The sequence below is a fragment of the Acanthopagrus latus genome, chromosome 1, assembly GCF_904848185.1.
Source record: "Acanthopagrus latus isolate v.2019 chromosome 1, fAcaLat1.1, whole genome shotgun sequence".
In the NCBI taxonomy this organism is placed as follows: domain Eukaryota; kingdom Metazoa; phylum Chordata; class Actinopteri; order Spariformes; family Sparidae; genus Acanthopagrus; species Acanthopagrus latus.
In genome coordinates, this window is record NC_051039.1 from 24,202,850 (window position 1) to 24,230,725 (window position 27,876).

General features: G+C 45.8%; 1 protein-coding gene across 3 annotated transcripts; it reads right to left on the reverse strand.

Annotated features, from left to right (window-relative positions):
• ccdc85al (coiled-coil domain containing 85A, like) lies at positions 1 to 27,411 on the reverse strand. Of its 3 annotated transcripts, none has more exons than XM_037116276.1 (4): positions 26,529 to 27,408; positions 24,132 to 25,230; positions 3,928 to 3,985; positions 1 to 1,074 (listed from the first exon to the last, which is right to left on the reverse strand). In XM_037116276.1, the coding sequence occupies exons 1-4, from the start codon at positions 26,772 to 26,774 to the stop codon at positions 1,056 to 1,058; spliced, it is 1,422 nt and encodes a 473-aa protein (XP_036972171.1). In that variant the 5' UTR covers positions 26,775 to 27,408; the 3' UTR covers positions 1 to 1,055. The 3 variants fall into 3 exon arrangements, with proteins under 3 accessions (XP_036972171.1, XP_036972187.1, XP_036972177.1); XM_037116292.1 differs by lacking the exon at positions 26,529 to 27,408 and adding an exon at positions 25,731 to 25,879; XM_037116282.1 differs by lacking the exon at positions 3,928 to 3,985 and having other exon boundaries at positions 26,529 to 27,411.
• Positions 27,412 to 27,876: the final 465 nt, after the last annotated feature.

The following is a 27,876-nucleotide window of genomic DNA, read 5'->3' on the forward strand; positions in this document are numbered from 1 at the left end:
TACATAAAGAAGTCTGTTTATTGTTTGATATATATATATCATATGCATCTTCATATAATACTTCTAATACCAGTAAGTCAAAAATAATAATCATATTATATTTTTATATATAGATATATAGAAAACTAATCCAATAATCTACTTTTTACTTGGACTTTACTTCCTTGTAAAAAACAACATGGAGAAACGTATAATCTTATCCCCAGCTTCAATATAGGCGCTTCAAGGGAGCAAAGAAGATAATACAAAAAAGAAAGGTTACACCTGAACATTGCATCTTATAGAACTAGAACATCTGTCAGCAGCTATTAATGGTGACCATGTTGGTTTAAGACACAGAAAGAGGTTGTTTTTTTTTTCCTTTGCTAGAACATCTTTGACAAATACGTTTTTGTTTTTATTTTTAAGATTCAGTTGAAATGGCTGAAAAAGTTGAAGAATGGCTGGATTCGGAGACTGAGAGACAGAACATTAGATTACACCGGTCTCGTTACACACTTTGAAGATGGAGGGGACGAAAGGGGGGAGAGAGAGTTGGGAAAACAGGGAGGGAAAAGAGGAGAGAGCGGGAAAGTGTGGGAGAATAATCCAGAGCAGCGGGGTGTAGAAAGTTCTACCGGCGATCTGCATGTGTAAACAGAGGGGCAGCGGCACGAACAGTGCAGAGTCCTCACCCCTCGTCTTCTCTCACCCATCCCCGGCATCCCTCCCCTCCTCTGGGTGCCCTCCGGGAGGTAGCCATGTCACAGTTGGCAGGGAGAGATATCCACTCTAATCCATTTAGCAGTGGCAGTCTTCACACGTTTTATCAACCGTCCAATAGCATCCCCCCCTCCCCCTCAAATTAAAAAACTCCCTTCCCTAAAACTCTCGATATGTAGAAATGAAAACATGGAGGCAGGCTGTTTCAGGGCTGTGGACACGGATGAGGCCATGGACTACGGACCATCCGGAGCCGTGGACGGGCCCTCGTGTCTGTCAAGGCCAGAGACGCAGGAGGGCTGTACCACTGCGACCCCCCCTCTGTTTGAGGAGCCTATCTGGGAAAGCTGGGGTCAAGAGGAGGCATCAAAGCTGTATGGGAACAGAAGAAGAGGAGAAAAAGATTTAATCATTACAGCATAACTTTTTGTATGAAATGTGTAAAAGTTTTAGTAAAGTTATTCTAGTTGTTCTAGTCTAGTTTCAATCCAAAAGAAAAAGTCTAGTTTTAGTATTTTTAAGACAATTACTTTCTCTCTGTTATTCCTGGTCACCTACCATTACCGTTAGCATTAGCATTACAAATTATTCAAACTTTGAACTCACTCATTTGTTCAGAGTTCATTCAATCTTCCTCCCAAAATGCTCCATTTTTAAAAAAAGTTATCAACACTTAATGTACAGTTTTTAGGCAAGTTTTAACCCAAAGTACCATGTAAAACATAAAGAATTGAGGAAACCAATTACCTCAAAATTACCAAGTAAAGTAGGCTAAGACTTAATTGTTAAAACTTTTTTGGTTACTATATGGTTACTATACTTAATCATTCTGAGGTAATCAGTTCCCTGCGTGATGGTCTCCACCCATTTCTTCATCCCAGGAACTACTTTTCAGGTAAATGAAATGTAAATTCAGCCCGTTGTTGTTGAGTTTCCACGGTGATATAAAGAACCATGAAGATCAGGCAAATTAGTCTGCTGAAAAAGTGACAGCTTTACGTGTCATTCTTGCATGCTTTACGTTGACTTCACCGCTGGTCCATGTGCTTTACATGATATATGCTATACTTGGTGTGTCAAAGCACGAGGAAGAAAAACAAAACAACTAGTTTGCCGCTGCACAAGTGTAAAAACGGTGGTTAGAGTGTGTTTACGGCAACATGATTTCACAGCATAGTAAAGAATCTTGTACGTGTGTATTTCATGAGAATTAATATGTAATGTTTGATATGAGCCATGTCTCTCTGCTTCGTTCAGCAGTGTGAAGTCGGGATTACTCATCTGTTTTTGTAGGAAGCCCAGACCACAGTTATTTTGGTGAATAATTGCCGGCATGGAACGGCACCACGAACATTCTGCACGGCAAAGCATTTCCCAGAAAGCATTACTCAATTTCACGGTGATGAATACTCAACCATTAGCAATACAAACAGATAAAATTCCACCCTCATTCTCTGTTTCACCACAGTCATTTTCACTTGGTCGTGGTGGGAACAGAACAGGTGTGACTAATAACATTAACGATGTCTCCACTCTTTTTCAAATGCCCTGGCAGGGTGACAGTGTGAGAGCCAGCATGCACGAAACCAGGCGCCTGAAACCGAAGCGGCCGCCTCTCACGCCAACACAAACACTGAGACTTTAAATGTGGAGTTTTTAAGAATTGGCACCCTGTCGAATTTATACTCAGACAAATAGGGGTAGCATGTTGCTTGAATAATCTCAAACTGCTGCTAACTATACTGCTGTTAGCTAGATCAGCTCAGCTAGCTGTGCAGCTGGCAGTCCAAACTGGGAGCTCTACCACGGGAGCTCTGGACCAGGATGGGGCGGGGCTAGCTGGTTAGCATGCTAGCCTCAGTAGATATCTCTGCATCACGATACGTAGATGTCGTGAAGTCAAAACTGTTATTTCTTCACATTAAGTTGACAATTTTAGTACATGTTTGAATGTTTTCATCTAAAATTCTTACATATAGCACCTTTAAGGTATTTAGTGTTTTTCTGCCCAGTCCCCAGAGCAAATGTGGGCAATGTATTTCTACAGACCATGAATATGTTGAAACTCCTAGTTGAAACTAGGAAAATGTTATGTTTTGACTTTGGTTGCCAAAAAAATATGGCTGGAGACGCCATGAGGTAGGTAGGTAGGTAGGTAGGTAGATAGATAGCTAGATAGATAGATAGATAGATAGATAGATAGATAGATAGATAGATAGATAGATAGATAGATAGATAGATAGATAGATAGATAGATAGATAGATTCGCTGAAGGAATCCCTTGAAGCAAATAAAAGTGACAAAGAGTTTGAGCGAGTAAGATGTTCATCACTACGGGCTTTTGTGTTGCTTATCGGTGACAGATCCTTTTGTTCCAGCCTGCGTCTGTCTCCGCCACAGCGCAGAGCCAGGGGACCTGACTTCAGTCGGCATTGTTTGCACATCCTTGTTGCTTTCTCTCTGAGCTCGCGAATCGTCTGCTTACATAAAGAACACGTACCTCTTCTTGGCCTCACCTGAGTCACCGGGGCACGCACACAGAAGCGAAGACGAGGCCAAAGGACTTGAGTGAAAGGAATGGAGGTAGACGTGTTCAGCCACAGGTAGAAAAAGTCACCGTGTGTATGGGAACGACCGTGAGACCATGTGTGAGTTTTTCGCGTGAGGGGGTTGCCGTGACAATCCTCGAGGGGGGAGGTGTGTCTTGTCTTGCAGTCATTAAATATTAACACAGCCATCTCGCCCTCCCACTGGGGCCTGATTGAAGATGTAGGATATGCACGGGGACAGCGTAGGGTCACCTCTAGCTCTGTAGTCCCCCTGTAAACCCACTGTGATTACACCTGGGCCAGACCAAGCACGCAAACACATTACTCATCTGAGGCCGGAACACTGGACTAACTCAAGGACCGACTCCCGCAAAGACACAGGATCAGGGCAGAATACAAGTGAGAGACACTGCGCTTGTGCCACTTAAGTCACTTTATTATATAAATCACAAACACCCTCCGAGACGACATCTTCGTGTAAATAGGTTTCGATGACGCCGCTAAACGAATCCCACTGTATGGCAAAATAGAATAATGGCGGCTAATTACAGGATTATGGGCCCTTGTGGAGAGAATGCACAATGACCTTCATCGGCTGCTCCTCTTCTGTCAAAGACTCTAATTAACGGAAAAGAGGCTCATGAAAAAAAGAAACAAGGTGGAGAGGGGTGCTTACCTGTCCCATAGCTTGACATTTCTACAGTTGTTGGTGCAGCAGCCGGCTGATATCAAAGCTGTGACAAAGACAGACGGGGGGAGAGAGACACAGGAGGACGTGAGTTTTAAATGTGTTGTTGTGACAAGAGAAGAGCACCTCATTAATCGCATGACTTCGAGCTGACGTCTGTCTGTCCGGACTGCCAAAACAAGGGAAAGTGGCTCATTAATAAAACATGGTGACGGAGTGGCACCAGTTTGTTTGTTATCAGCAGAAACGTGTGCAAAACGTGGGAATGTTTGGGCTGTCAGCGAACATATCCCTGTCTCCACAACCTGACATAACCATACATCATACTTGACTCTTATGAGCTGAATGCTTTATCACAGAGAATTAGATGAGAAGATGGATACCACTGTCACGACTGTGTGAAGTAAGAGGCTATGGCCAGGAGGTGACTAGCGTAGCTTAGCAGAAAGACTGGAAGCGGGTGGAAACAGCTAGCCTGGCTCTCTTCATACTATTTCATTCTGTGCAGCTTGTCTGGCAACCCTGACTGAAGATGACAAGAGGTGGAAAAGTCATTGCAAGCGGCTTTTCACCAAGAAATGGCAACAGGGTGTATGTTACAAAACCACAAATTTAAGTTTTTGGCATTTTTAGTTTGTTGTTACTATATATAGGCAGGTTCTTTAAACACAGGCAAAAGCCCTAAAAATAGGCCATGCACTTGTTTCCCATTTCCCGTAGACAAGTCGAGACAAATGCACTGGGAAACCACAGATGAGTAGAAAACAGCAAACCATATAACTCATCAGACTTGCAAACACATGATGTTAAAACTTGTTTTCCAAAACATTCCAAATTAGACACATCGAGTTAGAGATGAAAATAGCTGAGTAGCGAGACATCACGCTTCATTCTAATGTCTGCTGAGAGTTGTGCATGCGCAGCACCCGTCGGGCAGTCAGCATAGATCTGGTACTGACATGGAGGCCAGTGACAATGTTATGGCGGGTACTTTTTCATAGGCTCTCCCTAAAACTCAACACCAACTGAATTTTTGGAGCGCTGCTTGAAAGGAACTCAAAAAGAAACTTAAATGCATGTCATTGCAGCGTGCCAGAAAAGGGGTGAAAGGGGTGACTGGTCATATACATTTCAAGCGTTATGCAATGCCAACTTCATCCATGTTGAATACAAAAGCTGGATGTTGGCTGATAGCTGGTTGATTTAAACAGAATCAGACTGGGTGGTTCCACTTGCTTCCAGTCTCTATGCTAAGCTAAGCTAATAACTGCCTCCAGCCTCTAGCTCCATACTTCATGCACAGACACCAACATCACTATTCTCATCTAACTCTAGCACAGTTTTGTAAATTTACACAGTATGTTACATCTCATTAAACTATAGTATGTCTTTTTTGCGATAAAGTCAAAGCATGGCAAGACAAAAGAGACAATGTAGACAGGCAAGTAGATGAGCCAGACACAGACTCATTAAGCAGCATCGAGATGGCCACCACTTCAGATTTTGCCATATGAAGCAGCAACTTTCTCCACATTTCCCCCCCTCGTCTGTTTCAATCTCTGCTGCAATGGTGCAAGTGACAGCGAGCGGAGCGGCTGCAACCTTCACATGTTCGCTTCCTGTGCACACACACACGCATGCACACCTACGAGACAAACTGATTTATCCAGCCCTTAATCTCAAAGTTTATTGAAGTGGGGGGGCAGATAGTGAGACACTGAAATAAGGATTTATTTGCTTCAGGAGTGACAGATTGAAACAGCTGTCCACCTGAAGTGTAACACACACACCCCCACTCACACTCAAAATGACTGTCCTCTATCACAAGGCGGGCTCTTGACTTCTATCTTGATATCCTTGACCAAACTTGCACCGCTCTGTTTTTGTGTGGCAGGAGAAGTGATGCGGCCGGGGAGAAAAAAACAAAAAACGGTGTTAATCTGAAGCTGTTTTAAAGGTACAGGTCACACAATACTTCTCCTCAGACTCTCTGGCTCTGTGAGCGCGTCTGGTCACAACTTGGTTCGGTTAAGAAGCAGGAAAAAAATGATTTGCCTGAAGCGGTCTGAGCTCTTTTAAAAAAACTGTTATCCCTCTGTACCTCCTTTGCCCTTCAAAACAATTCTTTTATCCGTGCTCCCCTGCTGGAGATCTCACTCTCTCTCTTTCTCTCTCCGCCGACCGTCTCCTCCCCCATGAGCCCATAATCATGTTTTCAGCACATTTCCTCTCCTTGGCGCGCTAACATCTCGCATTAAAGATTCATAATGCTGTTGTGACCGCCGAGTTCTGCAAAAGATCCCAGTAGCCACCTTCACTACGTTCGCTGCCCCTTCCCTCACTCTGTTTATCTTCGCAAGGGGGGAGGGGGGCAAGACGGCGCAGATATGAAAACCCCCTTTAAAGAGTCGGGGGATGCAGCGGTGGGCCGGAGGGTATTTTTATTTGGAGGTCAGCGTGTGTGGAATGGAATTGATTTCACGGCTAAAGCAGGGCTCATAGACCGGTTGCAGGGAGGTAAATACACGATCGCGTCTGACTTCCTTCTTACACACCAGCACAAACAAATACCCAGAAAGTCCAGGGAAAGTGGAGCTGATGGATGTTCAGGTGGTTCATGCAAATGCAGGACTTTGCCTGAACATGCTCTGACGGATCAATACAGAGTGGTCTTATCGGTGACATCCGAGCAGTGTCCCATGTGGTGTTGAGTTGACGCTGGAAATGAAACCAGCACTTTTCAAAACCTTACAGTCGACGACTCCCAACGCAGGTCTGAATTCATCAAGGTCGTATTAATTCAAAATAAATAGTGGGCCGAGTACCCGCCGTACAATGTGATCAGTTCCAGATGTGTTCCAGATGAATTTCATAACAAACACACACTAGGTCCGAGCTCTGAGCCGTGTCTGGTGTGTCCAGATTAAGGATGTTTTCACACCTGCAGCTCAGTTCATTTAGGAAAAGAATTATACAATTTTTGCGTTGTATTTCTGCTTCCTGTTCACACCGACTTCTTACAAACGAACCGTGAAGAGGGAACATGAAGTCAGACGGACTGACGGGTAAATTGCTGATCGGACAGTTCTGCTGATTGACATCCTGCGTCATCATGACCCATGTGGGGAAATCAAACACATATACTGATATGTATGAGACATTTGTTATTTAATGTCACAAAGAGGTCAGAAATGATTCAAATCCTTGCACATCTACTGCATGTGATGCCTAACAGGTAGAGACCAGACCAAGTGAGGGATCATCTCGCTGAGGGATCGCTGTCACGCACTGAGTGAACTGACAACCGAGCCTACACTGTGTTAGTTAAAAGCAGCTTTAAGGTCTTTTGACCTATTACTCAGAGAAAATATCCATGAAGACAAGCAGAGCTACTGTACCTCCATGAAATACGCAGATTATAAGCTGCAGATCGATAATACCGTAAGATCATGTTCAGTTCACAGCCAGCAGATAGAGTTATTAATAAAATAGCTTCGTATTTTGTGCCAAAATCACATATCTAGTATCGAAAATCCTGTGGTAGGACTGCCCGCTTAAACGCCCCAAACAAACCACACCAGAGTCCACCTGGAAGCAGACAGGGAGCCACCATCTCCCGGTGTCTCAGGTTGTTTGTCTCCTACTTCTATCACACAGCATCTCTTTTCTTCCAGACTCACTCCTAATCACAGAGCGCCAGGAGCTCTCTTTAATGCAGCTCCTATCATGTTTCTATGTTAATGGGTTTTAATGTGTCCTGTTTTCAAGCGCGATGTGATGTGTTTTTCATGTGTCTTGTGCACGTGCAAGCAAAACTTCTGCCCCTTCCTTAAAAGACAAACGAGAGCGTGCCGGGTGCACGCCTTCTCCCTGCTGATTTACAGTGATTACTGTGTAGGCTATGATTTCAATAAACGCAGATAAATAGTGCTCCTTTTATGTTGACAGTTTTAATTTTTGCTCAGCACCCAGCCAACTGCGGCTTTTTGACTCTCTCCCTCTCCCTGACCCGCCTGAGCAGCCTCCTCTCTGTGCTCCGAGAATGACTAATTAATACAAATGAAGCGCTGAGCGGGAGTATCAACAAAGTAGCCCGCCGACGCTGTGGGCTGTCTCCGTCCTTCCGACCCCTCGCAGTTGTGCTTCGAGAGCCTCCCAGCGCAAATGCACAGAAAGTCTACAGGAAGTGCAGCTGATGGCTGTTTAGATGGTTCATCTGAAAGCCGTCTGAACATGCTCTGATGGATCGATATGAGCACACTGTAGAGTGGACTAGCAATGACATCCCAGCAGGTTTTGAACGTGCATGTGAATGTTATATCGGCGCAGAGCAAATATTAGGCCCGCCAGATTCGTTCCAGATGTGTTCCAGATTATGCTTCATAACAAACACATGTCGGCGGGGGCCTTGTCATCACCCTGCTGTACGAAGGTTGGCGCCCTTCTGCTCCTCAGCTCATTAACTCGTCTGGGATGTCTACATCACTTTCACACACTTGATATTTTTGTCTCAATGCGTTATTTTTTGGGTCTGGCCGCTCTGTCGATCCCAAGAGATAAAAAGCGCAATGCTCACAGGTATCTTGCAGCGCAGTCGGCAAAGGAGGACACTGCCTGACGGATGTGAAGCAGCCAGCCAGCGGAAACAATGCGGTTACTTGTTCAACACATCAAGCTAACTTAGTTCTGGGTCTTAGGACTCAGGCTTCACCCGGTCAAGCACCAGAACAATTAGTGTAAATGGATTTGCTGTCTCTCTCTCTCTCTCTCTAACACACACACACACACGCACAGGTCACAAGATTACAAACTGCTGTCTTGTGATGGAGCAGTCCTGTTAACGCACAGCAGGCATGTGCCAAAACCCAGAGAATCCATTTTTAAAAAGAGCCTTCAAACTCGACTCTTTCTGAGTCCCGGCCAGCGTCCGCGACCTTTTCAAGGACAGTTATGAAGTGAGAAAACATACAGCACACTCGGATGGTGTTTGTTGATTTAGTTACGGGCAGGGCATTAAAACCAAAATTGGATTTAAGGGGATGTGAGAGATGTGTAGAGGGAGGAGGGATCTTTGTGGGTCAGAGCAAGAGTATATAGATAATGTGATTACTCCAGAATAATGTGGGGCCAAAGCTCCCTTAAATTCCACCCCTGTACACCAGGGCTCCAGTGAAAGCCTCTAAATTTCCCCACAAAGAGATCTGTGAGATTGGCTGGGGAGGTTCTGCTCCCACAGTGAATAAATCATCCTTTTTTTTCCCCCCTCGGCAGCCAGACACCAATTATTAACTCCATGCAACTCATAAACACACAGTTCAAGAAAGCGCTGTTTAAGATCTCTTTTGTTTGAATGAAAATTGGTGAAATAAGCCTGAAAAAATGATTTCGGAGGGCGAGCAATAACAATAAAGCAGCTCTGGGAAGACAAAAAAAAAAAAAAAAAAAAATCCTGAATGAGCGGTGTCAAAACCAGTAATCAAGTTGTTATTGATGTCTGCGTCAAGCCAGTGAACACATGAAGCCTCTCTCCTCGGGGCTCCTCGTCTCTCAGTCCTCTTTGATCCGTCCTCCCCTCCCTCTCCCTCCTTCTCTCAACTTACAGGATCAATGCAAGGTAATTTCACATGGCCGTTCCCTCAGATCTCCTAAAAATCCGCCACATAAATTATTCAGGCCGACTGGGCAGGAGAGCCCATGGAGATGCACGGCGGATCAGTGACCTTCCGTTTAGCTAGCAGTCAGTCAGACAAGCAGGGAGACAGACAGACAGTCAGTCAGTCGGTCGGTCGGTCGGTCAGTCCGTGAGGCTGCTTGGCAGGAGAGCTGCTTGTCTCGCTGTCCCTCGGGCAGCTGCAGTCAGTGCTCTTATGTGCAACTCCAGAGCACGAGGGGCAAGTTCTGCATGTAAAATGCCGAGATTATGTGTGGCCAGTGCACATACAGCCAGTGGAAACAAAGTGCAGGATATTTATGCAGTCAAGTCAGTGTTTGGTCAGTAGCTACTGTCTCAGAGGAGACCCGGGCTCCAAGTCGATACCCCTTCAGGTCGGGGGGAGTCTCATCTCTTTGGTCATCCACTGCAGTGCCGACACAGTGATCGACTCGCTAGTTGTCAGTCATGGACGTAGTCGCTGTCAGTGTCGGAGAGACCTTGGTGGCTTTTCTTTCTTAATCAATGGAATTACACTAAGGGGGAATCTGTATTTAAAAAAAAACAACAACATTTCCGGGTGTCATTTGCTGACCTTTTCAAACTCAATAATAGTGTCTACAATGCTCGATGCAGAAATATTATAAGAGAGGAAACAAACTACTTTAAGCATTTTTAATAAAAACATCTGTAACACTAGAGAAGGCAGCTGTATGACATACATCCTGCTCCAGTCGTGTTGTTGCAACCCGTTCTCTCACCCAAAGCATCAAACTCGGCAGCCTGGTCAGAGGCCCTATGCTTCTACGTTTGACGCTGTAGTTACTGCTCCAGTGTGACATGTCAATGCGTCCCTCTAGTGACTGGAAGCATAAAAAGCAGAGGCTGGTCAGAGTGTTTGGATGCATCGTACAGATCAAGACTGGAATTTGTATCCCATTTGTGACCAAGAGTGATTTGTTCTTAAATTATGCAGCATAAGTAAGTTAGCATTCGTAAATGATGCAACTTGCACTACATAAGGAACTTTTGATGCCTGAACCTAAGCAAGAAGCAGTGTTGCCTAACATTTGCATTTAGACCAGCACATCAGGAGCAGTTTGGGATGTAGTAGCTTGCCTGTGTGTTAAGGTAAGCTAACTGACTCCTGGCTCTATTGCCATAGTTAATGCAGACAAATGAAAGTGTTATCAATCTAACTCTTGGAGAGAAGATGGATAAGCATCTCAAGCAAAGAGCGAAGCTATTCCTTACAAGGAACAGACGGATTCATCATCATTAGAGTTTGTATATTTCCTTTCTGCCCATTTAGTTTCCTTTAAAACCGTAGTTTCCTAAATCACTTGCTGCTTTTAGGAGAAAATGTGTTTTTCAGACTTGTGTCTCCTTCATCACATCTATTTTATCTGTATTTTAGGCTGATGAAATGGGTACAGCCACAGCAATCCATCTCAACGTCGCTTTAACGATATCTTTATTATTTAAGCTCCCATTTTCTTGTCACATTAGACTACGTCGGGTGTAAAAAAAAAACTGTAAAAAGGGAGCAGAATCTGTCGTGCTGCTGTAATTGGTGTCTTCTGCCTACTGCGAAACAACTGTAATGAAGTGGCAGCAGGTAGAAACAGCAAATGACTTGAAGCCGTGGTTACTGCAGTTCGGCTCACTGTGAGGCTGAAGGGAGACTGTGGAGAGACGAGAGCAGGAAACTCACTGAAGTAGAGCTGGATAATTGGTGCCCTGTAGGCTGATCAAGCCTACGAGGGCTGTGTGTGCGTGTGTGTGTGTGTGTGTACGTACGTACAGTTATTTTGCCTTTGCAATCTCGCACGGACCTACACACATCTCAGTCAAAAAGGAGCATGCACTCAACATGCAACCGTGTGTAAGCTCATGCGTCACATTTTGAAATTTACCGGGGATTTTATGCTTCGTGGTGATCAAACACATGCTCGTTTAGCTTCACGGACGGGCACTAAAATTTGAAAAGGAAAAAAAAAAAAAAACCCTTTGTCCTGAAATCAACCGGAGAGAGATCAGAACAGAACAGGGGAAAAAAAAAACTGTCAGAAAGATTTACAGAAGCGAGAGCTGTCACAACGTCCGCCCTTAACTCTTCTTCTGTTGGTTCCGTCCTCCATCTTCAAGCCCCCACATCATCATCCCTCCGCAGCTGTACAAGGGCCTCTGTTGTCAGTCACATGGGCGTGGTATGCTTTCTGCCATGACTCTCAAAGGTGAATTAAATATTTAAGCAGACTTTTGCAAGATAAACTGTTGTTGTCCTATTTTAGCATGTCGCCAGCCATCACTTCTTGATGCTGTTGAATAATATAACAGGCCGGGCACACAGCAGCGTGTAGAAGATTGTGTGTGTGTGTGTGTGTGTCAGACGGGTGGGGATGAGACACGGTATTGCTAATTTCTCCAGCTGTAAATGATGTGGGACCTCAAGCATCCCAGAAACTCTTTGCTGCCTCGTGCCTGCATTTAATGACTTTGCGTCCTCCCAGCTCCCACAAGCCTTTCGGACCTCGATGACCCACGTCCTGCTTGTTTACACTTTCTCTCCCCTCCCTACCGTTTGCTTCAGAACAATGCGATGAGATATAGGATAGAGGGAACATTTCATCACGTGTGGCCTGAAGGATGAGCTGACACTAACGCTGGTGTACAGAGGAGTCGGGGGTTACATTGAGGTGAGGACATGAATTTACATTTTTGCTGCTATCAAAAAAACTGCACGTTTCACACAGCCCACTTAGACAGAAGAAGAGTAAGATCTGTCTGCCACATGGGATAAAAGCGGGCTGGCTCAGGCGTGTGTGAGCTGACCAATCAGAGCAGACTTTGTATTCAGCGGGGCCGGGGGGGGGGGGGCAACCCGAACATTAGCATAATGTCTCTTCTTTAAGGGATATCATTACAAATTTGGAAAAAGAAACCCATCAGCCTCCATTTAGAGAAACTATTTTTAAAAAGTAACATACCAGCACAGAAAATGACCTATTCTCTAATTCAGAGCGACCCAAGAATTGTCTCAATTACATGTTTTACCTGCAGCCAAAACTCTCGCTAAGCCAGATGAAAGAGATAATTAAATGTACCTTTTTTTTTTGGCTGTAACAGAAGAGGAAATGAGCCAGTCAGTCTGGAGCGGCGGGGGGTAATGAAATTGATTTCAATATCTCTGAGAGGAAATCTCGCAGACCAAAAGACATCACTGAAAGAACGGGTAAGACATAATGATATAAATATAATGGGTGCGGTGCCAATCATTTCAGGTTGGTCGGATCAGCCCATCCGTCCGCGGTAATGGGAGCCACACACACATGCCTCGCTGTCATCCTCATCAGGAAAGACATTACATCTGATGCACATAATGCACAATATGGGCAGGAGATAAATTTATGCCCCAGGAAATGGATAACTACATCCCGGGCGTTGTGTAAGGGAGGGATAATAATGCTGTCAGCTGCAGCGGTTTTGACATGTTACGGTCACGATGTGTTATCTCACTTTTCTATCCCTGTTTTAACAGATGGCGGGGCTCTAAAAACCATCACAGCAATGGCAGCAGCAAAGCAGGTCACCGCTGCTGCTTGATCAGCGAGACAAATGCACAACTGACAGGCACCACAGACCAAAGCTAACCGAGCACTGAAGCAAGACGATGCCACTTTTTAAGGAGGGAATAACACATTCTCTCTCTCTCTCACAGATCAAATGTTGAATTCAGAAACAGGAACACCGCCATGATGTAGTCTTTACGGCGAATGGCGTCTGGCGGCTACTGTTAGCTAACTTTAATCCCTGTTCAGACATATAATCTATAACACTGCTGCCTTCCATCCGTCTGTTACAGAGATGCTTTTCTGTGCCTTCCATTCACACTTGACAGGACAGTGCTTGTGCTGCGTTTGGCACATTGTCCGCCACAGGGAGTGGTGTCAGCACTGGATAACAGCAGCGAGTTCCACATTTAATGGTACGAAGACAGAAAAGTGTTCAGAGATGGATTTCTTTTGTCATCGAAGCCTTCATCAGTGAATCCCCTTTTAAATGTTCCCACCATTTATTTGAATTACAGGATATTAAAAATATCAAATTGGGATCCTTAGTCAATTTATATCGGTCCAAATGCATGCATATGAATGTATAAATGTATATTTCTATGTATGGCATTGATGGAAATATATAAAAGGAGTGGTGATGTGATTGCTAGTGAGCTCGTTTGAGGGTTTTTCACAGTGTCTTGTGATCCATCAAACAGATTTTTCTGACTCTTTTTGTGTGTGTGTGTGTGTATGTGCGTGTAAGAGGCTCATAGATCAAGAAAACACTGCACTAGATCCCAAGATTATTAGGTCCTTAAAAACCACCATACACATGCCAAGATTAGCAAATTAGCTTTAACCTTTTATGTTCCACAGAGTTGGAACAGACCACAGACACCTGACGGGCCGGACACGCTGATCCATTTGACCCAGTTTAAGACCCTTTTAGCTGGCCTGGAGCAGCGTGAGTGTTTGGTGTGATTTGTTTATACTGTAGATACACTAAATATGCTGTATGTGTTTTTACTGTAATTTTGCATTTGTATTTGTATTCCTTGTTATATTTGTTCTACATACACAGGCAGTGTTTGACTGCAAGCACAATTACTCAGTACTGTACTTAAGTACAATCTTGAGGTACTTGTACTTTTGCTGGAGTTTTTTCAGTTTTTGCTACTTTCACTTCATAAATACCAAAGGCAAATGTTGTACATTTTACCCTTCTACATTTAATTGATAACCGTAGTGACTCGTTACTGTGCAGTCCGTACTCTATCAGAGTCAAAGAAACACATTTTTACATTTAGCAGCACAACAATACTGGTCTTGATGATTGGAAACATGCTAAATAATACAATGATACAATAATTAAATGTAAAGAACATTCAGACCTTTACTCAAGTGCAATTTTAACAGGTGACTTTCATTTTTACCAAAGTTATAGTTTACACAGGGCGACCATGAAAAAGAGAGTAACTGCTGTCATTGGGCCGCCCATTATCAATAAGGGTTGAATGGATGACAAGTAAAGGCACAGTACGTCATTTCTGCTGCTAGGGGTCCCTCTGTCGAGACACAACAAAAGACATAAGTAGTATGGGATCATGGTAGTTGTTGTTTTCATTGTTTAACAGCCATTGCTGATGAGAATGACAGACATGTTTACAGTAAGGTACTTTAAGTCATCATCGCCAACTTCCTTCCTCACTCTCTGTCTCCGTGTATGAACACTGGTGGAAACATTAGGGGTGATGTGAGCAAAAACGTAAATGAAAATATAACAAAGGTCTAATCGATTTTAGACGTTTAATGCAGCAATGACATGTAATATCTTTAAGGACAAATTTATTGCACTCCTCTTTCACTCTTGCCTGTTCTTGACCTGTTCTACTCTTCCACTGTGTTCTACCATTCTACCACTATCCTGAAATGTACACTTCAGCTTCCTTCGAGTCGTACAGCTGTACAGCAGTACAGTGGTGAAGAGGCGCCCGGAGGATATAACTTGCCAAACACACAGCTCAATAATCCTGCCACACTTTAACGACGCTCTCCCCTGCATCTGTCCGACTCAGCCCACCTCCCTCCTCCCTTCACTCCCGCCTGATCACCTGATCCCCCCTCACGCTGCCAGCTCTCAGCGTGGCACACATCTCCAGCTGAAGTAAATGCAACACAGCTAAATGTGGTTACTGCTGGTGACTTTGGGACTGACAGAGGTTCCCCCAGGCCCAGTCCTGCCCTCATACGTGGCAGCCACTCAACTTCCAGTTAATTACCTGGCCTAGCAAGCTAATTTCCTCTCAGCTCAGTGGGCCGCTCCCCATTGGCACGACGTAAGAGGACAAAGACTGTTCTCCGTTCCGCTGGGTTCGCGTGTCTACCGGATGACTGGGGCTACTGTGGAACATTTGTCACATACCTCTGGGGTTTGAGCCGGAGCGACGCGAGTACATGCCAGGCAGCTCGCTTCATAACTCACACAGCTACTTAGGAGCCGCTGGTGGGGAGGAATGTTTGGGAACATCCCGACATGCTCATAAATAAACACCCAATTATCTGCTCTCACCTTTTCCTTCAACGGACAGCAATAGCGCCAAAATGCCGCACATGCACACACTCATATTGTAAACATCCGTCCTGGCTATATTTGCAGTACATAATCATTCTCCTGCCTCTCTCTAATTTATAATTTAGCTTGCCAAAAATATTTTTGTCCTCTTGCTGGAGAGATGTTTCACACTCCATTTCCCTTTGACATTGCCGTGTTCATGAGTGTTTGGCTAAATTTACGGCTGTGACAACTTGCATTGTTTAAGTATCTAAAAGGCAAAGATGCAGCCCGCGCCTATTTGCTCCATCCAGGGGAAGCACGCGTTTAAAGCTGACGGCGGCTTGATTAAAAATGACAATGATATGCACGAAAGGTAGATAAACACAATGCCTAATCATGCACTCCTCGGTTAATGGCTGCTCTAATGGCCTATAGGCAAGGGTGTTTGGGATAATTGGTCTCAGGTGTGATTACAAATTCAAATGCCATGATGGCTTTTAAAAGTAACATTTTACCCTGTCGCGGGAATGTGAAACAGACATCCACCTTGAGAATCGCACGTCTCTGATGGCCTCAACCCCTGACTATCTCTGGAGCGCTTAACCCTGGCTCTCATTCCTTTACTGTTTTTAAATGATTAACTACATCAAGCTGGGAACAATGACTCAACTTAAAACGACAAATACTACTCTTATCTGCGGAAATTAGAAAGACGGCATTATGTGTCTGCATGGGTGTAGGAAGCATTTAAAATGTGAGTGGGTTAAACCCTCAAAGCTCTGTTTGAGGGCTCTCCCCTCGGAAATGTAATTTCATGTATTGTGGTGCCCTTTATCAGGTGGTCTGATACTTTATCTGGCAATAGTAGCATTAAAAAAATGAGCGGAAGGTCTGTATTTTTTTTGTTTCATCCATAGGAAGAGTCCCAGACACCATATTTGAAGAAAATTAAAGCTAAACCAAGACTCAAAAATGATTCAGTGACTAATTTATAATAGCTTTGTGGCACACGTTCATACTTTTTTCATAAATAGTTTATACTTTAATAAAGACTTTTTCATAAATTCAGTAACCTCATCAAGAGTCCAGTTGTATCAGCTAATGTAACAGTAGCACGGCAGTAACAGTTAAAAGATGTAAAGATACCGTATTTTCACGACCATAAGGCGCACCTAAACGTCTCAAATTTTCTCCAAAATGTATGGCACGCCCTATAGTGCAGTGTGCCTAATGTGTTGTTTTTTTGTAAGGCGGATTACATGAGAACGTTAAAGGGTGAAGTGTGAGCGTTATTGTTGTTGTTGTAAGGCGGACGTAACAGAGGACTAGATGAGAACATTGTGCCGGTATGTGCGTCATTGTTTTGGCAACCCCGATAATGGCAAAGAGACACGCTTACGAAGTACAGTTTAAACTGAAAGCTGTCAGTTACGCGGTGGAACATGGGAATCGAGCAGCCACGAGGGAATACAATATCAATGAATCCATGGTTCGCAAGTGGAGGAAGATGGAAAACGAGCTGCAACAGTTCAAGAAGACGCAGCTGAGTTTCCGCGGACACAAGGCGAGATGGCCCGAGTTGGAAGACCGACTCGAGCAATGGATTGCCGGTCAAAGGACAGCTGGAAGAAGCGTCTCTACAATCACCATACGACTAAGGGCAGTAACGCTAGCGGAAGAAATGAAATGAAATGAAGGAGGTCCGTCTTGGTGCTTTCGCTTCATGAAACGGTGCCATCTTTCCATCCGGGCCAGGATTTCAATAAAGCACAACCAAACTCAGTTTTGCTCCCGCTGCCTTTTTAAATACACACACTAGCATGCATGTTTTACCGGTGTGTTTTACCATGCCTGCGCCCTATGGTCCAGTGCGCCTTATGTATTTGTTAAATACAGAAAAAGCACCCGTAACTGAAACCGCGCCCTATAACCCGGTGCGCCCTATGGTCGTGAAAATACGGTAATAGTAAAAAAATAACATCTTACTGCCAAAGCTCCTCCCCCAGCTCATCCCTTATTGTTAACTTTACTTGTTTCTTCTTAACCTCCACACTTCATCCCTTTCTTTCTCTCCCTCCCTCTGTTTTGGTCTCACTTACCGCCATCCTTTGCTCTTTCCTGTCATGTTTCCCTTCTTCCTGCCTAGTTTACTCTCACTGGTTGAGGCTTCCCTGACCCACGCTAACCCTCACTTGGCATCGGGACTTCGATGACTGGTTAATGTTCGCACTCTGCGTCAAGCTGCTTGTCGTTCTGACTTGGTGCAAGGCAGCAGTTAAAAACGCGGTGAGGCATTTCATTAAGTCAGGCGTTCTCTTAATGATCATGGAGGATGGACACAAAAGCTAATGAGCCACAGACGCCTCGCTCCGAAAAGAACAACAAATTTCCAAAATGTTTAAAGTGTAGGCGGGGACGAAAGTAATCATTTCACAAACGAGGTGGGGCATAATGGCTGCGACACCCGTCGGTGTCAATCTCCACAACGCCGCGCCATTCCGCATGTTGTACTCATAAGGTGAAGCTGGGATGGTAGCTGTACAGAAGAGGCTATCTGGTGATAATACTAATCCATGTGAGTTACAGCGGCCTAATGCTCCCTCCAAATCCTTTCATGCCAAGCAGCTGTGACAAACAGTTGAGTTTCTTCACGCCGCTTAGGCTGCGAGACTTCACAATTTGTCAAGGGGATGCTTTCCGTCCGTCGCCTTGGCACACGGTCGGGGGACGAGGTGGATGGGGCTCCAGTCAGAGCCACCCGGAGGAAGGAGAAAGAAAGAAAGAAAAACGAACGAAAGAAAGAGAAAGGCAGAGAGAAGGAGTGGAAGAGAACTGCCAGTAATCCACTCAAATACTTCCTCAACCCTCTTTGCTCAGCTCTGCCTGGCAAACGCTACATCCTCCAACTTCCTCCAGAAAGAGGGCTTTGTAATCAGAGTTTCCCCTCCGTCCGACAGCTGCCTGTTCACACTGGCAGCCAATTAGGATGGAAGGAGAGAGGGGGGGACAGAAAGGGGGAGAGGAGGGAGGGAGCTAGCCTGGCTCTCAGTGACAGTGGTGGAGAGGGAGAACATGATCTGTGGCCAAAGCCTCAGCGATGATTTCCTGTTGCACTGACGGGCAGCAGCACTTCTAAACAACAGCCAGAGGAGCTGGATCGCCTGAACTGATGCTGCGATTTCACACATTAATAGAATCAATAAGACAGTCGGATGATCTCTGCTAATTCAATCAGATGCTTTACGCTAAAGAACGGAGAATCGCGTTCGTCTGGTCTCGTTAAGTCAAAAGACACCAAACAGAGTTAGACATTAATATGCACAAGTTTGCGAGATACTGGCTTCGGAGAGTCAGTTTCTGTTAAAGGAAAACTTTATATGTTTAACCCGCCCAAACCCCTCCCTCAAGCAGTGATCATCCAGTCATAGCTTAGCAACTATAAGTGGGCACAGCAGCCCAAAGACATGAGAGCAAAAGTGTAACAGCACATATCAACAGGGAGGTGACGGTGCTTCACAGTATTGTGTGCCTGCACCTGATTGGCCTCTCTGCTCCTGGATTCCAAGCTCTGACCAACATGGCGGGGTCGCTCGGAAACTCACTCGGCTCACCGAAATTTATTTCTGAAAATGTGTCCTCATTTTAGATATACATTGCTTAAGTTCTATAGTTTTTCAGGAGTTTCCAAAGACAGCAAGTCACATTGGGCGCACCTGATTTGCATGAGTTCCCCTACAGCTCAACGTTATGCCAACGAGGAGCAGGCAACACGACACTGTAGAATGGACACGTACCCTAACGAATGGATCAACTAGTGTGATTATCTGCTCTCACCTTAGCATGTCTGGCTAACTAGCTTTCTACTGAGGAGTACATCATCAGCTAGCATTTTTGGGGGGGGTTCCAGGCTACGTCATAAAAACGTGTTCATGAATGGGTTATCCATCAGAGTTTAGGCTAACATTAGCAGCTCTGTCCTGAACAATATATCATGTATTCTGTATCTGTTTCCTGTCTGAGTATTTTACTACAAGGATCTAAGCTTAATAATAGCCTGACTTTACAATTTTCCTCATAATACCACACATAAGTAGCACTACCTATTAGCAATACTACAGTAACAATTTTGCTTTACGGTGATGTCTTCTTTGTGGATCATTAGTTAAAGTTGCAATAAGTAGGAGTTGGTCTGGTGCTTTTCAGGTCTTTTTCAAGTCTTTTCAGGTAAACATGTTATCATTGTGAACCGTGTATGTGCCGTGCATGACCGGAAGCCTGGAGCACTATGGGGGGGCCGGGGCTTTGTGATTGTCTTACTCTGTGTGTGTGTGTGTGTGTGTGTGTGTGTGTGTGTGTGTGTGTGTGTGTGTGTGTGTGTGTGTGTGTGTGTGTGTGTTTGTCGCAGCAGGGGCAGAGGTTCTCCCACACACAGAAGAGGTCGTTTTTTTTTTTTTTTCCCCACGTGGCCTCTTTTCCTCCTCCCGATCATCTGAGCAGCTTACACTAATATGCAGAACTTGTGATTGCTAAAGCAGAAAACATGATTAAGTCTCTCGGCCGTTTGAAAAAGAACCTCTGCAGTGCAGAGATCCTATGGGCTTAGCCAACGGTCACCCATCCAGTCTGGGTCAGGAGACTACAGTGTTTCATGGCTGATTATCTTCCCCTAACAGGGAACGCAGCACATGGAAAGCCGGACGTATTTGATCTGGGTCACAACTGAACTGAAGGTTTCGTTGTTTATTTGTACTGACCGGTGTAACAGCTGGGTCTCAACTGACTTCACAGGCTCCAGGCAAGACAATACTCATTGTTATGCAGGCACTCCAAAGTAACGTGCATTTACTTGAATTCTCTAAATGCTTTTTGGGATCACTTGAAAGGGTCATTTTCATGCAATCTGACAAATAAAAATTACACATCTCTGTCATTCTACAAAGCATGCTAAGAGGGCTTGTCGTCAATTCGGGGTTGCTGTAAACACAAGAGAGTACGTGTGATAAGCCTCCTGAAAGATGCAAAAAGCTGATTGTATTAAAAGGCAGCAGAGGTCGCGGAGTGTTGTGCCGCTTTCTGTTTGGATTTTGTCAGGAACTGAAATGGCCCCCGAGGTTCGATAGTGTCGAGCGGCGCGTGAACGCGAGACACTCATTTGTCTGAATGAAGGCCTACACTGCTACAGTGACCCTGCATGGGACACCGAGGCACATCCATCCAAATCACGCACACATTTACACACACACACAGACACACAAACACACAGGCAAGTACATAAAAAATGAAATAATACTGCGCAAAGGGCTTAGAGGATAATCCAAGTGAGTGGAGTGTACTACATCGTCACAGGAATTAAATTCCCTCTTCGTCCAAAAAAGGACATGGCAGTAAGGATGGGTCAGTGGATGACACACACAGACACGGACACAAATCTGCTCTATTCGCTTCTCCTACCTCACAAATCTATTCTTTTCTTCAACTTCTACAGCGCAGTGTTGTTTGTATTTTAATGTCAGCAACATTTTACATTTTCAAATAAATTCCACAAAGGCAAAATACTTCAACCTCTGGCTAAGCACTGATTGCACGCCCTGATATAGCTGTAAATATCATGTTGTGACACTTTTACTTAGTGTCCTTGTCAAGTCAGTGGAGGCCCCGCGGAGACGTGGCCGTGATAGAGATACAGCCGTCCTGACAGACAACTAGCCCTGATATACCAACATGACTCTGCAGCAACACGCACACACTCATAATTCTCTCACACACAGGCTTAATGAAGCCTTTATGAACCTGGTTAAAGGCTATTCGCTGCGTGCATTTCCCTACCGAGCTAAGTTCAAAACAGTTATGCCACAGTTGGCAAACCACCAGACTCGAGGGCCAGTGAGTGCCCTGAGCACTCACAACATTTTCCAATTAAGGATTTGCGAGGCATTAATGTGCCGTGGCCTTTTGCACACATCATACAGGTTTCAGGTTGCATCAAGATTGAAATCTCTTATAGAGCTACAGATTGCGCCGAGAGAGCGAAAATAGAAACAAGAGCGACAGTCCGAATCAAAGTTTATGTGTGTCTTTATAATAATCCGCTGCAATCCATAGATTGCAACATGGCAAGAGACAGCATGATGACTGCGAGACTGTCTGCTACGATGCTGTGGCCGTGTTATAATTCTTAAAGGGCTAGAATGGGTAGAGAATGGGTAATTAAGGTATGTGACATGTATTTATCCCATTTTTTATCGACCATCTGTGAGTAGATTGTGTCGGTTGCCTATACAGTCCTGTGGATGATGGGTTTTGTTGTTTAACGCTGCTGGACTGTGGATTTTTTGACGAAGGTCAGATTTTCCGCGACAGCGCAGAGGTGAGGTGACTTAACACACATTCCTGATTACCTCATATCAGTGCCTCCCTCCGCTCTGCTAACAGAGAGCAACAGTAGCTAACGTTAGATCAGAAATGAAGGCCGCAAGCAAAAAAAATGCAATTATCGTACAATTAAAAATCCCAAAAAACTACAAAGTGCACCTTTACTGTTAACAGTTTTCTATGTGTTTGTTAAGTACATGTATATCATTTGTTGAACATCTGTAAAGATGGGCTGAATGAGTCGTACAAGTTCAGCAAAATTATTCTGATGTGTGTAGGTCTGCTGATGAATCGTCACATACAGTCTATAGATAATCTGTTGGACAGCTACAGGCAGAGAGAAGCAGTTGAATCGTCAAATCTCAGCTGATAAGATGCTGAAATGTTACAAACACCTTGTGAGCTCTCGGCAGGGGGACCAGCCAAACAAAATGTTACCCAATTCCCATAAAGCAACCTGATATTTGTCTCTTTGTAAAGACCAGCCCTGTCTGGTGAATATCCCTGTTTTTACAACCCCAATTTGTACCGCAAACTTTTCTGCCGACACTTTTCTCCGAAACCACAGCTGAGGTAACCCTGATGACATCACCATTACATCATCAGGGTTATTTTTCTTGAAAGAGCTGTCGCAGATGACATTATACAGCTGTTTTTGAGTAGCACCCTGACCTGTGGATGTGTGCCTTTGCAGTGTTGACGAAAACGAGCTTGGAGAGAAAAAATATCCATCCGAACAATCGATGGGCATAAACAACTCATCATTCAGGAACAGCAGCGCATAATCTAACATAACTGTGGACATTACTGCGTGATCATTGTTGGAATCCTTCGTCTAAGTGCTGGATTTATTCAGCTTTGTTTAGCCCCTTCCGTGTTTTCTCCTGTAATTTCAGCCTCTTATTGCATTCTCGGGCAGATATTTCACCTTGAGGAATTTGTCCTTTAGCTTCTGCCAGCTCTGTGCCACTCAGCACTTTTTTTTTTTTCCCTCCCGGACTCCAGAAATCATTATCAGCCACTGTGGGGTATTTAAACAGCAGCCAAGTTGGTACTTTGATATTCCTCCTTCTCTCTGACATCCTTAACGCCCACTGATCTCACTGAGATAGGCATCGCTGCAGCAAAGGTTTCGGGGGTAATTCATCGTCTGGGAGGTGCCCGTGTGTGTGTGTGTGCGTGTGTGTGTGTGTGTGCCAACAGTTTGCGACGTCAGCCGACACCACGCACTGAAATCTGAGCGAAGTTCATTTGGGCGGAATCCGCTCGACTTAGACGCACGACACGCAAAACAAATATTTCTGAATCCTTTATTTTCCCTCTCACGCACGAGTCAACCCACACTCCTCTCGAGACGCCAAAAACAAATCAATATTGCTGGAAATTTTGCAACAGTCAGAAGAGTCAGAAAGAGTATCTCTATTTTTCTCAATCAAATAAATCATTCCCTATCGAGTATCACACAGCAAATTCCCTTTTTTTTTTTTAATTGTTACAGTTTTACAGCTCTACTGCATCCTTCCTGTATAAAGAGAATATAATAAACTGGAAAAACCTTGAGAGGCTTTTGTGCTCAAGTTTGTGTGTGTGGGCGTTGCAGTATGTGGTTTTGCCGCTGTGTGGCTTGAGTCAATGTAAATTTTTGTATTGCTGTGTTCAAAAGATGTTGCGCAGTGTCATCCGCTGCGATCGAGGGAGACTTGACTCGGACTCGTGCTCAAAAGACTTGAGACTGGACTCGGCCTCAGGGTCTGGGACTCTGTGAACAATCTTTCTTTTTAGGTCTGGAGAGCTGAGCGTCATTCCTTCAACTATCACAAGTTAGCTGTGGAAGTTAACGTTAGCATATCTGAACAGTTAGCATATTTGAACAGTTAACATATATGTCTAGCTCAGCTTAATAACTATCTAACATTAGCTTGCTTGATTGGACCGGCTAGGCAGAATAGTTTGAAAAGATGAGTGTTTGCTGGCCACGCTCGTTCACATAGTGTGGGATCTGTAGTGCGGGACCTCCGTACCTGCGCTCACACAGCAGCACCGCCATGCACACACCTACCATTCATGCCATTGTAGATGCTCCGATGATGTGGCGACAGCTCGTCTCCAGCCTGCCTCCTCTGCCCGTCCCTCACAGGGCTGCCAAACTTCACATGGTCGGGGCTCATACTGTACTGGTGCCTATGAGTTTCGGGGCTGCCCCCCTGGACCACGCAGCCCTTTTCGTGGTGCTCACCGGTCCCTAAATGTGCCAGCCTGGGCTCGGGGCTCCCGCAGCCGGTACTGCTAATGCTGCTCCTGTGGTGCCTTTGGTAGAGCTCCCCACTGTCTCCCTGACCCAGGAAGTGCTGCCTCTGGCCCAGGACCAGATCAGAGCTGTGGTGCTTGGGGTGCTGTTCCGGACTGCGTCGGCCCACGTTCCTCCCGTATTTTTCCGGGCTGAGGCCCCGCATGACTCGGCTGTGGTCAGGCACGGATATGGAGCCGCAGCGGGGCCGGCAGAGCTGGGGCAGGGTGTAGGGGTACTCCAGGCTGGTACTCCGGTGGCGTCCGGCAGGGTGCTCAGGGCTGGACACATCCCTGTCTCCTAGACTTCCACTGCCTAGTCCACTGATGCTGCTACACCTTGGTTTGTGCACAAGCTCAGGGCTCCCCTTCTCCCCACCACTACCAACACCACCCAGCCCCGGAGCCAGGTGGACCTGCTTATGATGAGGGTGATCGGAGCTGTCGGCGCTCCCTGCACTGGAGGTGCTGCTCCCGTCCCCCACGTCTCTCATCAGGAGCCCATGCCCGGGCACCAGCAGCAAACTATTCTGGCTGTCTATAGAGTTACGGCACCCTCCCATACCGGCACTCCCTCCCCCTACACTTCCTCCACCGCCACCTCCTCCACCCACCACCCCTTTCTCCTCATCCAGCAGCAGGCAGAGCTCCTTGAGCTCCAGGTTCTCCCGGATGACCTCCTCCTGTCGAAGCTCCAGCTCCTTGAGTTTCTGGAGGTAGAGGGTCACCTCTTTACGCATGATGCTCGCGCTGTAGCGTCCCAAGCGCTGCCACTCCCTGGACACTCGCTTGCCTTTCTGACGGTCATCGTCCAGGAAGCAGCACAAGTCCCGCAGCTCACGGTTGTCCTCCTGCAGCTTCTGATTGATGTCCTGAAAAGGAAGAGAAGGAAAGAGAGTGAAAATGAGGCCTAAGGTTTAGGAGGCATTACAAAACAAGACAATGCCGGTCATGAGCACAAATGTGCTTTTCATTTGGTTTAAAAACTAAACGGTTTGTCTTCTATCCATTTAACTCAAATCGCTGCAACCATTGTCCAATTTTCAATCCATTTCGCTGCTCTTTTAGATATCAGTCAAACGCTGTATGCAATCATAATGAGATGAAATCCTAATCCTCTCTGCCTTGCCCATAAAAGCACTGAGTCACTGCGTTCCATTCAACGTGAAGTACATAATGAAGATTAGAATGCTCTGTAAGAGACGAGGAGGCCACACACAGAAATGAGACCGGGGTTAGGGCTGGGAAATCACACGCCCCGAAACGTTTTACACCCAGCAACGCTCACTTAAACATCCCCTCCCCACCTCCCCAGGAGTTCCTTCTTTTCCTCCCCCCCTCTCTCTCCCCCCCTGCTTTCTCCCTCCCTCACCCTCCAGCTCTTTCCTGTGTAATTAGGCAGCCCGGGCAGCATGGGTGGAGAGGTGACGAGGTCTCGGAGAAAAGAGGCAAATGATCCCCACGCGCCGCATCTGTGGCTCTACCTCGGGCTGCAGCTTTCCCTGTGAACGCTGTGGACACTGTGTCACACTCCTCTTGTTAGGAGTGCAGAGAAATGAAGGCAGGAGGGAAAAGGTTACGCGCATGTGCTTTCAAGAGGAAATGCCACGTTTGGTCTACGGCACATGCTGTAGATTTATGGGCAGGGATTTTCTAGGAATGTGAGGTGTGTGTGGCTAAGACACAGGGAGAGAGAGAGAGAGAGAGAGAGAGAGAGAGAGAGAGAGAGAGAGAGAGAGAGAGAGAGAGATCTGGATGCCAGACTGGAGCACTGGCATATGAACAGAGGAGTGGATTTAAAGACAGACAGGCCCTCCTCTCCAGTAATAGGAGGATGAGTTTCTACCTCACGCTGCACTGTCTGTTTGTTTGTTTTTTTCTCTGGGACACATTTTAGAATTGATTTTGTGTCCCTTTGCTTGTCAATTATTGGCTCCCCTGCAAAAGTTAAAATGCACCACAAGTCTGCCTGAGGTCGAGCACGCCCACAAAAGCCTACGTTCGCTCATCGTCCGCATCCATCCGTATCAGACTGCCATACGGGGCCTGCACAGTGAACTTCAGTGATACCATCTATCCTCCGAGCAGCGGAACATCCCTCCCGCTATGCGCGCTCTCAGGTGCGCTCCAAACCTATGATCTCATCCCTCACCGACGCGCGCCCCCTCACCTTCAGCCCCCTGATCTCGTTCAGATGCAGCTGGAGGCTGCGGTTGACCTCTCGGATGAGATTGCCGTGGTCCAGGATCACGCTCATCTTGTCGGCCTCGGACCGCCTCAGCCTCCGCACCAGATCCTCCTTGGTCCACTTGAGCAGCTCCTCGTCGGTCAGGCCGGAGACGTCCTCCGCCGGACTTTCAGTCTTCGCTATCGACAGCTGGAGCTGGGGCTGGGGCGGCGGAGTCGCTTTCTCCATTGGCACGGCTCCTCCGGCACCGACAACGCGCAGAAAATCGTCAGAGGCTCGCTGGCAACCTCCGCTCGCATCCGCTCCGGCTCGACTGAAGGGTGGAAGACGGCTACCGGCAGAAAGTCAGTCGCATAGTTTGGCCTTTTCTGTTGCTCCCGACTCTTCCGCGGACTCTCGGCTAGAGCAACAGCTGACGATGCCGGCTGAGTGGATACAGAGGAGGAGATGCTCTGCCGTCTGATCACTGCAACATCCTCGCAGCCGGGGACGCACCGCGGGCAGCCGACTCACAGGTACAGGCTCGGTTCAGTATCCGAATCGGGTCCCGGGCGCGGTGAAAGTGAGGGTCGAGCTCCGGTGCGCACACCTGCCGCCTGTAGGTCCAGCACTCTGCGAGGGAGAGAGGAGAGAGTCCGCTGAGCACGGCACAAAGCTCTCCCCTCTCTCTCTCTCTCTCTCTCTCTCTCTCTCTCTCTCTGTGGCTCTCTCCCTCCAGGGGTTTCTGCCTCACACAAGGAGCACAGCTTGGTAACAGCGCCACCTAACGTTCACACACGCTCTGATCAGGGTGTGTGAGATCCTGCAGGCTTCACTCAGGTCCTCTCCTGACATCAACACAGCACGCTTAAAGTGTGTGGCACAGAAACATAATGACACATTTAGACCTTTCTTCTTAAATGGAAGTAGAAATGCAAGGTTAAAGGGGCGCTGTGTAGTTTTGGAGAATACATTCAAGCTCGGGATTATATTAATGAGGCGATAATACAAACTCAGGTATATTCGTTTTTTTCCACTACTGAATAAAGAAGCTGTATTTGGAGGAAAATAAGGTTTTCAGAACACTGTTTGAAGTTATAGAGGTGGCAGGGTCCGCCACATGTAGAGTAAAACAGTATGAAATTGTGTTGTCCTTTAAGATCAGTTAATTTATTCAGTTTAGTCAGTCATGAAAATGAAGAGAGTTTGTTTGTTTTGTTTGTTGAGACATGAAAATATAATCAGACAGTGAAAATCTTTCCCTTCTCATTAAATTTCTTCCCCAAAACTACATAGTGCACCTTTAAAATACTCCTGCATTCAAACTCTTTCTTAGTAAAAGTATTAGCAT